We start from the raw sequence: 13,731 nt of genomic DNA on the forward strand, positions 1-13,731 counted from the left end.
GAGTTGTAGTTCTGTAACATTTGGGGATCTACCTTTTGGGCAACCCTGGTGTCAACTCCCATCTCCTCTGAAATGCCTGTACTTGTATCCTTAATACAGTTTAAGGAACACTTTACTATGTTCTTGTATCTTTGTGAGAGCCTGTATTGAATGTGTGTGGTCAAAACGTTTTCCATTCATTAAAAAAGGAAGCCATAAAGATATAAACATAAAAAAAGCCATAGATGATGCACCACATCATTCATGCGTTCATGTAAATTATTATACTTCTAAGTACTCCTAATAATAAACTTCTACTATGTAGAGGGACCACCCGAGCACTCCTATTTAAAATAACAGGTGCCACGGGTTTGGCCAAAAGGTTTCGTCTGATATTTGTTCCGGTAGATCTCACGGTAGAAACTGCAAACCCTGGGAATTTTCAGCAAACAGAATCTGAAATTCTAAATTTTTAAGTATTTTTTTTATATTTGTTAAGACATTATATTGATAATGCATTATAAATGAGGTCTGTCCCAACATGGATTGTACCTTTAAACTTACTTCATAAAGTAACTTACTTCATAACTTACTTATAAATCCCCCAATAAGTGTTTAGGGAAAATGTGCACTAACACAGTAAAGCAATACTGAAGTCGTAATTCATATAGAATAATTGTGCCTATGTGTAGGGACTATATAGTCACAAAAAAAGTGGAAGGCAATAAATCTGTTTTAATGGTACCTGTAAAACATGATACAAATTAGTCATTTTAAAAACAAAGCATATATCATAAGCCATCGAGATATTTTTGAAATGTTATATAAGTTATGTAACTTCTGTCACTGACCGCTGGCTATGAGTTTATGGTCACATATTAAACTAGATGTAAAAAATTGGGGCTTTAGTATAATATATAGGGTATAACCATACAATGCAGAGAATAAACAAGTATATTAAGGGCAAATAAGTACACGGCTAACAAAAAAGAGGGAAGGGGACATCTGGCATATGACATACTTACAATAAAGGCAGTATACATTAAAGGATCACTATAGTGTCTGGAAAACACCCCCCCCCCCCTCAGGGCCCCCCTCGCTTGGTGCTTCAGCTACTTACTTTAATCCAGCACCGGGCTCCCTCAGCGCTGGTGACCTCTCCTCCACCGCCGACGTCAGCTCCCGAGAGGAGCGAAATGCGCATGCATGTGCGCATTCAAACAGCCATAGGAAAGCATTTCTCAATGCTTTGCTATGGAAGTTCTGCACGCTGAATGCGATTTTTTTCGCATCCAGCATCGCAGAAGGGCCTCTAGCGGCTGTCAGGAAGACAGCCACTAGAGGCTGAATTAAACCTGCAATGTTTCTCTGAAACTGCTATGTTTACATCTGAAGGGTTAAAACCTGGGGAACCTGGCACCCAGATCACTTCATTGAGCTGAAGTGGTTTGGGTGACTATAGTGTCCCTTTAACCCCTTAAGGACATGTGTGACATGTCATGATTCCCTTTTATTCCAGAAGTTTGGTCCAGGGTAAAGTTTGTGTCTATTATTCATTTTATTATTATTTTATTATTTATATAGCGCCAACAAATTCCGTAGCGCTGTACAATGGGACTATCAAGGAGGGGATCAACATTTGTATAACTGTATAACGTTAGTTGTCCAAGCTTAGGGGAGTGAAAGTTTTGTTTCACTTACCATCAGGGAGCCCATATTCCAAGCACTTAATGCTTGTGGGAGTCGGTGAGTGCTGACAAATTTTCACATGTAACTTTGTCCCACATATAAGCTTCGGTGGGGCATATGGAGCTTTTCTGGTTATTCGCTGTTAGGGATTTAGTAGCTAGGAAAACGTTAGAGGTCGAAGCTCTCCATTTAAAGGGAATATTGGCTGAGCGGTCTAACTACAAATATGCTGATACAGAGTAGGGAACCTCGGTTTCTCCCAATTGCTGCAAGACCCTGGGACATGGTCATTTAAAGAATAACTTGGGGTCAAAGTTAACACACTAGTTTACTACAAAATGTTTTACAATATGTTATTTATATATTTAGAAAGGATAATTTCTCCAGAATGTTGATAGTTCCCAACTTTCTTTTAAATTATTGGTAGTGTGTCTCCCTCTAGTGGAAAGGAGAAGATCTGTCTCTATTGTCTCAGCAAAAAATTAAGTGAATTATTGTTGGAAAACTCTCCAACTTTACAATTTTGTGTGAAAATTTGTATGTCGGTTCACAAATTTGCACAAATCTAGAGTTTTTTCTATTTAAGATGGTTCTGACTCGGGCAGTTCATGTGTTTACTTAGGAGAGAGCTGCAGTAAAGAAGGTATAAAAAAGAATACTATAAGAATATTAGTAACTTACTCCCTCATGTTCTTGGAAATCTTTTGCCTATGATGGTACTCGTGCACATGCTTGCTGGTAATTTTTCCAACAATACTGTACATAAACATACATAATTACATGCTTCTTGCGCAGTGTTGTAAGATGCCTGGATATTTACATTGTATGCCATGCCGTGCCTTCACTCATGCATGATGTAAATAATACTACTACTAACAATAAAACACCTCCCCAAATCATACCTTACTTTTAGTTTAAAGAAAAGTCAGAAGTGATCATTTCTCTTGAAAGAATATGGTAATATAGTCATAAGGTACTGACCTTTAACCCTTTTTTCATGTTAATAACATTTATCATACAATGCAAACACGCAAAACAGGCTTGATATACCTATATGATTTTTGAAGTACTGAGGGTCAGGCTAAATGTGCAAATTTAAAATTATTACTAATGATTGAAAATTATTACACCCCTTGTTGATGCAGATTAATGACAAATAAGGCCAAAGAAATGTGATTAAAGCTTATTTTAAGCAACTTCATGAGAATCTAGCAGGGTAAAAATAAAACGTTGTTTTTTAATGCATTGTAAAGAGAATTCATTCAAAATGCAAAAAAAACCAAAAAACTAAAAAACAAGATACGGACGTTTTTGAAGTTTCTCCCGATACACTGTTTAGTGAGTCTGCCTGTAGCTGCTTGCAGGTCTCTCTCACGCCACAAATAAATTCTTATTACACAACTTTTTTTTTTTAGGCTGATTAATTAATAGCTTTAAGAAGCAGGCTTAGAAGTGCAGCAATTTTTTTTTATTTTTTTTTATAAATTGCAGCAATTCGCAGCCATTGAGAGTTGAAAAATCGCTGAGGGTTCTCTAAGCAATTATGCAATGTTGTGATGATGCTTAGAGTGACTTTTTTAAACAGTTATAAAAAAAGAAAAGAAAAGTTTAATGTCATTAAACTAGTTTGTATTTACTTCAAATGTTTATTCTAGCAGGGTTATCAAACTCTGACCCCCAAGTTGATAATGAACTACAACTCCAAAAAGAGGGTAGAGTATTATGGGTGTTTTAGTCCAACAACAGCTGGGGGACATAGTTTGAGTCCATTGATTAAAGGTTTTTATGAGAGGGTATTTGCAATATTCCCATATGTCTCTCTATCCAACCTTCTCAGTGGCTAGAAAGCTTTTCCCTAGCTAATGACAGATCTTGAATGACTGTCGATCATTTGGACAAAAGAATCATATGGTGACTCGAGAACATTCAGTACCTACTAAGAAGGAAAATGAGCAATATGAGTTGATCTTTAAAACATGCAGTCTGCACTGTAATATATTGTGTTACCATCACAAAAAAACTATAACTATTTATTTTGGACTTTTTTTTTATTTGTTTATGAATATTTTAATGTGTTTACAAGTGATCTTTAATTCTGTATTAGATGGATAATAAATTTGTAAAATTCTATTTAATGTTGTCAGTGTTTTGTTTTTTTAAGAATATCCTTATAAAAGATTTTAATTAGGTTCTTTCAAGGTTACTTACAAAACTCTGAAAAGTAAGATAGTAACATAGTAACAGTAGCAGGTTAAGATAAATTGGGCCTATACCCGAGCTTGATAATTTTCCATATCTGTTTTTTTTCTTGCTACACTTTTGCCATTTATATTTTAGTACTCTACAACTCAAAGACTAGTAACTAACCCAATTGGTGATGTAATAATCAAAACCTCTAGTGGCAAATATATTTTATTTATTTATTTATTTACTTATAAAATATTTTACCAGGAAGGAGACATTGAGATTTCTCTTGTTTTCAAGTATATCCTGGGTCAACAAAACATTGCATTGATACAATAAAATATAAAAACAATATATACAAAATGTAACAACAGGTAGGAAACATATAATCAACCATGACACGTGCTGTAATGATATTGATGTTACAAAGTTGTGGAGTCCAGTAGCCAGACCAGCAATGTTTTCTGCCAGAGGTAGCTACTCGTTACCCAGGTGGTTGAGCCCCTGAGCCTTGAGTGGCCTACTGGTCTTAAGCAGAGATGGGAGACTGGAACAGAGAGATGATAATCGTAGTGAGGCAAGCCGAGGTCAGTGGGAAGGAGAAGCAGCAAAGTCAAAACGGTCCAAAATCAGCAACAGGTAGGAGAAACAGGAACAAGCTTGATTAGAGAGTACAGGAACCACAATAATCTGGCAAAGGTACAGAGACAGGAAGTGGCTTTTATAGGCCAAGAACCAGACACATGACCAGACACAGCTGAAGAGACTTGTCACTGATACCAATGCTTGTAGAGTCAAGGTTACCAGATCTCAGGTACATTTGCAAAAGGCAGGCTGGTGTACTGGTAAGGAAGAGGTTTAGCAGCATGTAAACCAGGGTTCGAAACCCAGCAGAGTCAGTTCCTCACACGTGCATACTGTTTTGAGGTATGTAGAGAGGGATCTCTTAAAGGACTTTAGGCCCGGGGAAGATTTGAAAGTGTGCAGGAGGTCGTTCCAGAATTGCAGTGCTCTGTAGGAAAAGGAGGATTGGGCTACTTTCTTTTTGTTTTGAGGTAGACTAACTAAAGTGCTGGTACTGGATCAGAGGTTATAGGAGGTGGGAACAGCCGGGGAGAGCATTCTGCTCAGGTAGGGTGGGAGCTTCCCAGAAAAACTCAAACATAAGGCTGAAAGATAAAGGGTGAGCAAAGGGCCGGACTGGGAACTAAAAGCAGCCCTGGAAAAAATTCTATACCAGCCCAACAATGCGCCGCGCCAGCACAGGCGAAAATGCATCACCCCCAAACACACAAAAAATGCCTCTTTGCTTGTTTACTTGTGTTTCTTATTCCCTCTCTTCATTTTTTTAACTCGTTTAGTGTATCTTGTCTCCAATTTTTCTCCTTTGTCTCTTACAAACCCCTTTGTGTGTCTTTCAACTCCCTTGTGTATCTTTTACTTCATCCCAGCCTGTGTGTCTCTTTTTACCCTTCTCCAGCCCTCTGTATGTCTCTTCCCCATCACCTTTTGTGTGTGTCTATGTCCCCCCAGCAAACCTTCTGTGTGTCTCTTTGTTTCCCGCAGTCCCTCTGTGTCCATATTTTCCCCCCAGCCCAGATTTGTCCCCCACAAACCTTTTGTGTGTCTCGTTGTCCCCTACAAATCTTTTGTATGTCTCTTTGTCCCCCAGCAAACCTTCTGTGTGTCTCTTTGCCTTCCCCCAGTCCCTTTGTGTGCCTCTTTCTTCCCGCAGATCCTTGTGTGACTCTTTCCCCATCTGTCTCTTTCTCCCCCCTCCGCCTGTCTCTCTCGCTTCCTCCTCTGTCTCTTTCTCCTCCTCCGTCTCTTTCTCCTCCCTCCCCCTGCCTCTCTTTCTTCCTCCTCTGTCTCTTTCTCTCCCTTCCTCCTATGTCTCTCTCTTACCCCTCTTTCTCCCCCCGTGTCTCTCTCTTACACCTCTTTCTCACTCTCCCTCCTCTGTCTTTCTCCCCCATCCTCTGTCTCTTCCCCTCCCTTCCTCCTGTGTCTCTCTCTTTCCCCTTTTTCTCCCTCACTCCCCTTCTGTCTCTCTCTTCCCCCTCTATCTCTCCTACAAGCCCTCTGTCTCATTCTCCCCCCCCTGTGTCTCTCTTCTCCACCTCCCACTATTTCTCTCCTTCACCCACTGAGACTGACCTCGTCTGAAATCAGATCTGGAACGGCAGGGACAGCAATGTGATGTTTTCTCTCTCTCCCCATCATGCTCCCATGCGGTTCCCACAATTCCCTGCATGGACACATCATAGAGTAATCACTACTCTACGATGTGGCTGTGCTGGGAATTGTGGGAACCGCATGGGAGCATGGTAGTTAGCTCCGCCCCATCCTCATTCCTCCAATGCTTACTGACAGCTGCACAGCTGTCAGTATCAGTAAGTGTGCCGCCAGACCGGCACACTCACTACCCGGCCCGGCGGCACCATCATACACTACAGGGCCGGCCACAAGGTAACTATTGAACGCGGCTGGTCCCCTCAGAGTGTGCCAACGGACGGGCACCCGGCAACACCTAATTGCGGCCAGGGCCGCCGCCGCATGACTCCCTCAGAATTAGAGCTCTGCAGCCCCCAGGTGCTGTGGCCCACAGGGAAATTTCCCGGTATCCCGGTGGGCCAGTCTGGCCCTGGGTGAGTCTGGATTCCAGCGAAAGGCAGTTTAGTTTTTTTTTAACATGTCACAATGGTGGGTCATGTAATTACATTGTAATTACAAGCGTCAGAACGAGTTATACAATGTATTGAGTTTATTAAGGTGGGTTTGCGGTGCAGGTGCATATATATCCATATTTCGATCATGATCCTGTAAGTTTGGCTGTTTTAATAGTTCTTGTCATCAACCTTATTCCAAAGAAATATACGGACACCACTTTTACTATGGAAAGTTTTATGTTTCTACAGAATCAAGAAGTGTAGATGTTATTTTTTATTAAAACGACTCTGCATCATTAAACATGTTCAGGACATCAGGGCTAAAATGTCCACTTGTCAGTGTTAAATGACAAATCAGATGTGCCATGGACTCCCACTTACTATAAGAATCCCCAGTGCAGTTTGAAAGCAACCCAACTTGGGTAAAGTGCAGAGTGAACTTTACATAATAAAACAGCTTGCATGGCCCCTCAGATAGGCTGAAAAATTAACAGGTCAAAGAGATGGCTAGAAATCTTCTTCATACATGTAGATGTGCAGGGACACTTGAAAAAGATGAGCGTTCATCAAAACCAGGTTAATAATGTATTTATCTTCTAACTTCAATCTGATTAACTTTTATAGCAGAGGCCACATTCTTAGGTGGGGGTCACGGTCTGTGTTGCTACTTGTTACTCTCTAATTTCCCAGAGATCACATAGTAGAATAAGCTTTGCCAACCTTTCTCACTCCATACTACGTATATACAAATGGCAGAGGAGTGTAGCTGATAGTCTACAGAAAAAAACACAATACAATAGTGTAATACTGTATATGAACAATAAAACTGCACCAATAAAGTTAAACTCACAAAATGTAGACAGTAAGATCGCCTTAGGGTGCCTCCCCTTAGATGTTTGGGGGGGTATATCCAGAACTCCCTCTCAGTTGGTTGATGGTGTCACCACAATATGGAAGTCCAGACTCAGGAAATGGTAAAAATCATCTGCTTTATTTCACAAGGGGGTCCAGGGGGCGTTGTTCACACTTTCCAGCTGTTTCAGAGGATTCCTCAGTTGATTTTTGCGGGTATCATATCCGTGTGACGTCACTTCCGGTATTCACTTCCGGGTGATGTATGCATTCCAACTGGTGGCCATTTTGCATTCCACCTTCGGTAATGTGAAATACCAGTCATATGTTGGTGTAAACGTGAATGAGCCCTTAGTGAGTCATAAGGAAACCTACAGGGCTCAAAATCAGTACACATAATAGTACATATGAGAATACATCCAGCGCATTACATATCCAAAAAGGGATGAGATAAAATAAGAAGAGCCAAAACTCAGACATCCATGTGGTAGCATTTCCCAATTGTGTAGATAAAACAGCACCGTTGGAGAAAATATATATATAACTTCTTTAAAATAATGAAAAAAATTGAAATTAATGATTGTATTAGAATTTAAAAAAAATATAATAAAAAGAGAATTGCAATAATGGTTTCAATCTCATCTTTGATGACAATTGAAATCAGAATTCAGAAACGTATTACTTTTATGGTGTATAATACCTTGTAACACTAGGGGGTATTACTACATATTTGTCTAACTAGATGTGGAACATGCAAATACATACAGAGCATAAAATATATATATATATATATATATATATATATATTTGCGGATGAAGAACCCGGTAGATAGGGGGTTTCATTTCACATTCCACTGCCATGTACACAACTCATATACTAGCATTGCAGACTCTTTTCTGCCACCTGGGGTGTTACAATCCGTTGGCATCTCTTCAATAGGGCCCATAGCGTGGTCAGATCATGCCCCTATAAGGGTAGCGGCACTTGGACACTTAATGAAAACCTATTAAACAATTCTGCAGTCCTGGAGGATGAGCCTCATAGGTTTACCATCGCTGGTCTATAAAGACTGCACTCATTGACTGGGAGCACTCAGAGGACACTCTCAACCAGTGAGCACTCCTCCGAGGTACTCACCAAATTCTCCAGCTCAGAGAAGCAGGTAGAATGGACTACAGGTGCCAGTGTGACCCAGTAAAAGTGTTAATCTGACAAATTACACCAGGAGGACACAAGGGCAGTCCTGGCACCATAACCACTACAGTGGTCTGTAGTGGTTATGGTGCTTATAGAGTGTTCCTTTAATAAATAATCACTTTATATAAAATAAAAAAGAACTCCTGCATGTACACACTAAGAAAATGTGCTGCTCTCACCTATGGTCAATAATTAGGTCATTTCTGCTTCCATTTTACTATTTAGCTTTCAATTTACTAAAGTTCATTCTTTATTGAGCAATCCCTAATTCTGCAGTTTCGCAGACATTTTATAAGTAAACTTTACTTTTACAGTCATACATTCATATGTGTGTGTGTGGTGTATCCCCACCCCTCTGCTACATGCAAGCACTGCTGCTCAATCCACACTGACACAGCTCACTGCTACACACCTCCCATCTATCACATGATAACAACAGACCGCAATGCATGCTAGTTACTGTAGGCCGGAGGAAGAATGCTGCCATTCTAACTCCGTCGCGCAATGCGCTCGTGAGACTACAACTCCCGTGGACGCTTGTTGCGCTGTCAACTGGCCATCGCTGTGTCACGTGATGCTCGCTATGGCTTCCCGGTGGAGCCGGGGGAGGACTGGTACCTGTTAGAGAATTTTCAGTTTTAACCAGAAAGCAAGGTTTTGGCCTTAATATCCTCAGCCGGTGACGGAGGGATCGGCGGAGCTCGGACATGCAGAAGATTAAATCCCTGATGACCCGCCAGGTATATCCTGTGTGTGAGCCTCCCCTAGGTGTTGACATCCCATACTGAACCTGGAGACAGAGAGACAGACAGAGACTGAGAGAGAGGCCTGGGATCCAGGCATAGAGTGCATTCACTGAGCTGGCACATAACCAGGGCTTTTAGCTGGCTGAGAGTCATAGTAAATGTAGTCCACAATGGCCAGAGTGCCAAGTAGCAGGAATTAGCTGGGGGAAGTATGACATGAGCCTAAATATGTTAATTTGACTGCAGTATTCATACATACTGTATTAGCATGCTGTGTGACTTGCTATTATCATTATAATGGGGCAAAACAGCTCTCACTGTCATAGCTTAAAGGACCACTATAGGCACCCAGACCACTTCAGCTCAATGAAGTGGTGTGGGTGCCAGGTCCATCTAGGATTAACCCTGCCTGCTGTAAACTACTATGTTTACCTATGGGTTAATCCAGCCTCTAGTGGCTGACTCATTGACAGCCGCTAGAGGCGCTTCTCACTGTGATTTTCACAGTGAAAAGATGCCAGCGTTCATAGGAAAGCATTGAGAATGCTTTCCTATGGACTGGCTGAATGCGCGCGCCGCTCTTGCCGCGCATGCACATTCAGCCGATGACGACCGAAGGAGGAAGAAAGTCCCCAGCGCCGAGGGGTTTATCCCCTTCCTCCCCTTTCAGCCCGGTGGGAGTGGGACCCTGAGGGTGGGGGCACCCTCATTGCACTATAGTGCTAGGAAAACGAGTTTGTTTTCCTGGCACTATAGTAGTCCTTTAACAGTGACTGCCCAAGGTTTCCTGGAGTACTTTACTGCTGGTTTTATAACCAAGTAGCATGAGAGTTTTCAGCCAAGTATAAAGCAGAGTTTCCTATCTCAACTCTGCAGAGGACTCAGATTTGTATGCTGTATTACTTGCATTGCCTAATTCTTGAAAAGATGCAATGAACATTGCAAGCATGCTGTAGTGGTTATGAGTTTAGGATTGCCCTCCCAGGGTTATTGGTCAAAATGTTTGTCAAAGGTTTGGCAAGTTACCTGGGGTCCACTGCGTATGAGCTGAGTGCTCTCAGCCATTAAGAAGTGACTTCCAGCACTTCAGGGCTTAGCTCAGTGCAGAGCATTTTGGCAGCAGGGAATAAGGTGACAAGCACTTCGTGGGACCCAGGTACTTTATAAACTGTTACAAAATGGGTTTAATTGCTTACAGTAGGAGGCACCAGAGCACAGCTGGCATCACCATATTTACAGTGGTTATGGTGCTTAGTGTTCCTTTAACTTCTATAACTTACTTAAATTTAAAGGTACACTATAGTCATCAGAACAAACTACAGCTTATTGTATTTGTTCTGGTGAGTAGAATAATTCCCTTCAGGCTTTTTGCTGTTAACACTGTCTTTTCAGAGAAAATGCAGTATTTTCAGAATAGAGATAACTTCACTGGCCACTCCACTGGTGGCTACTAGTGGTGCTTCCTGGAGCAGTGCTGCACAGTGTGCAGTACTGTCATTCAGTGTCTCCACCCTCTGCATGCAGACACTGAACTTTCCTCATAGAGATGCATTAATTCAATTCATCTCTATGAGGAGAAGCTGTATGGACAGGACTGTGTTTGACTTGTGCTGGCTCTGCCCCTGATCTGCCTCCTTAACAGTCTCAGCCAATCCCATGGAGAAGTATTGTGATTAACTCTGACCACCGCTTCTGATGATGTCAGCAGACAGGAGGCAGATCAGAGCCAGCAGCTGCAGACTTGAAGACAAGTAAGATTTTACTATATTTAGAGAGGGAAGGGGGGCTAGATGGTGGTTTTTACACTGTAGGGTCAGGAATACATATAGTGTTCCTTTAATTGTCAATCTATGCACCTATAAGCTTTCAGACACTTGTGACAATTCTCAGCTCTGAAAGTGGTTGCATGTGTTCATTTTGTCCTAGTTTTGCATATGACTAAGAAATGAAGCAATGCTAAAGAAAAAAGGGGGAAAAACAGACACTACCAGCAGGTGTCACCAAAGAGGTAAATTTGTAAGAGGTATCAAAAAGGAGTCTTGTCCTATTACATATGGTAGTCCTAAAATGTAACTTTTAATGTTGCAGTTAATAGAAGTGAACGAAAAATGTGTAAAATAGAAAACAAAATATAAAACCAGGATGTTCAGTCCTATTTATGTGTGATAGTGGGTGCTGTGCAAGCACAGCACCAGCTCTAGGGATTGTGAGTAGGAGGGTAAATTGATGTAGCAGTCTGGAGTGACAAAAGGGGTATAGATTACCTAGATTTCACTGCAGTGAAATTCTCGTAAGTACTTGCACAGTCCTCACAAGTATATCGTTATCTAAAACCTTCTCAGCAAGATCTGTAGCATATAAATGGGTGTAATAAAATAGTACTTACAAGGAATACTAGAATTTCACTGCAGTGAAATCTAGGTAATCTATACCCATTTCTCACTCCAGACTGTATAATCAATTTTCCCTCCTACGTATAATCCCTAGAGCTGCACAGCACCCACTGTCACACATACATAGGACTGAACATCCTGGTTTTATATTTTGTTTTCTATTTTACACATTTCTTGTTCACTTATATTAAAGGACCACTATAGTGCCAGGAAAACAAACTCTTTTTCCTGGCACTATAGTGCCCTGAGGATGCCCCCACCCTCAGGGTCCCACTCCCGCCGGGCTGAAGGGGGTTAAACACTCACAAATTCTCCAGGGCCGGGCTCCCTCGGCTCTGGGGACTCTCCTCCTCCTTCCGACGTCATCGGCTGAATGCGCATGCGCGGCAAGAGCCACGCGTGCATTCAGCCAGTCCATAGGAAAGCATTATCAATGCTTTCCTATGGACGCTGGCGTCTTCTCACTGTGAAAATCACAGTGAGAAGTGCGGAAGCGCCTCTAGCGGCTGTCAATGAGACAGCCACTAGAAGCTGGATTAACCCTAATGTAAACATAGCAGTTTCTCTGAAACTGCTATGTTTACAGCAGGCTGGGTTAACCCTAGATGGACCTGGCACCCAGACCACTTCATTGAGCTGAAGTGGTCTGGGTGCCTATAGTGGTCCTTTAACTGCAACATTAAAAGTTAAATTTTAGGACTACCATATGTAATAGGACATGACTCCACTTTGATACCTCTTACAAATTTACCTCTTTGGTGACACCTGCTGGTAGTGTCTGTTTTTGAATTTCTTCCCACTGTTTTCTTTAGCATTGCTTCATTTCTTAGTAATCAATGAATTAGGGGTTACCCCCCCCCCCCCACACTTTCTCCCCACTACCACCACTGTGTCTCATTTTACAATATACGCTCTATTCTAGCTTTAGCAATGTAGTTTTGCATATTGTAATTGAGAAAAGAAAAGAAAAAGAAAGGGAATGGAGCCAGAAGTTGCAGAACCTCCTGATTTGGGTGTTAACCCCAGTTTAAATATAAACAAAGAAAAAAGATGAAGGATGCAACTAGGTACAGATATGACTGAAATATAGTTTGTTTAAACTTAACATTTAATAGACTAAAAAGTTAAATTAATGGACTATGAAGAACAAGAAAACCCACAAACAAACGGTGTATAAAAATTGTTCTATGGAAAAAGAAAAAAAACGACATACATACAAATAGATATAAATAGGTGTATTGGCTAAAGTAGCCCGCTTGACTGGCACCTTAATACATTATCGTAAGGCATGGATCTGTAAACCATAGGTAGAAGGTGCCAGAGCTCTATATCTATGGTAATATGGTGCAATAATTAACTATCATTAATACCAGTAATCAAATATGGACTATAATATACATAGTCTAACAAGGTACAGTGTGCAGAACTAGTCAAGTTTAGCCAGAGTTATTTCGCAATCTTACACTCGTACTTTTTACCAGCCGTAGTATATTGCTGTGTACAAAGAGTGGGATGTAAAATAATATTGGCAGATTTATCTCAGCTTTACTGTATTACAATGGTGCTAGGTTTGCAAAGATGGGGTACTGATCTAGCTGCCATTCAGATCTAGTCATGAGCACACATTGAATGAAGATATTAATATCACTATGTCCCCCTACGCAATCCCTATGTACTATACGTAAACCAATTCTATCAATAGTAATACAGGGTGCGTATAAAGGGTTAGCCACACTGTGGCTGTACAGGGTTAACACAGATTTTACCAGGTAAGCTGCTCCAGTACTCAATATACAGTTAAAAACAGAGGAAAAATATATATAACAGAGGTTGCGCAATTCTTTTAATGCTATGGTTTGCAACAATGTTTATAGCTGTAATATGAAACGAGCCTGCTACAATGCTGAATCAGATATAAAGTAGCAAGCATTAACACTGAATATATGGTAAAATGAGTTCTTAATTGCCATTAACAGTCTAACCACCATGTAACCGATAATACAGTAAAAATGTCACTCGTT

At 41.0% G+C, this 13,731-nt stretch overlaps 1 protein-coding gene across 2 annotated transcripts in view; it reads left to right on the forward strand.

The window, feature by feature from the left end:
* The first annotated feature begins 9,137 nt into the window (after positions 1–9,137).
* VPS50 (VPS50 subunit of EARP/GARPII complex) overlaps positions 9,138–13,731 on the forward strand; it is a 215,617-nt gene continuing 211,023 nt past the window's right edge. For both annotated transcript variants that reach the window (XM_063452255.1, XM_063452256.1), the window contains exon 1: positions 9,138–9,311. In XM_063452255.1, coding sequence (XP_063308325.1) covers positions 9,279–9,311 — 33 coding nt within the window. In that variant the 5' untranslated portion in view covers positions 9,138–9,278. The remainder of the gene's footprint in view (positions 9,312–13,731) is intronic.

This window comes from Pelobates fuscus, chromosome 4, assembly GCF_036172605.1.
Source record: "Pelobates fuscus isolate aPelFus1 chromosome 4, aPelFus1.pri, whole genome shotgun sequence".
Classification (NCBI taxonomy): domain Eukaryota; kingdom Metazoa; phylum Chordata; class Amphibia; order Anura; family Pelobatidae; genus Pelobates; species Pelobates fuscus.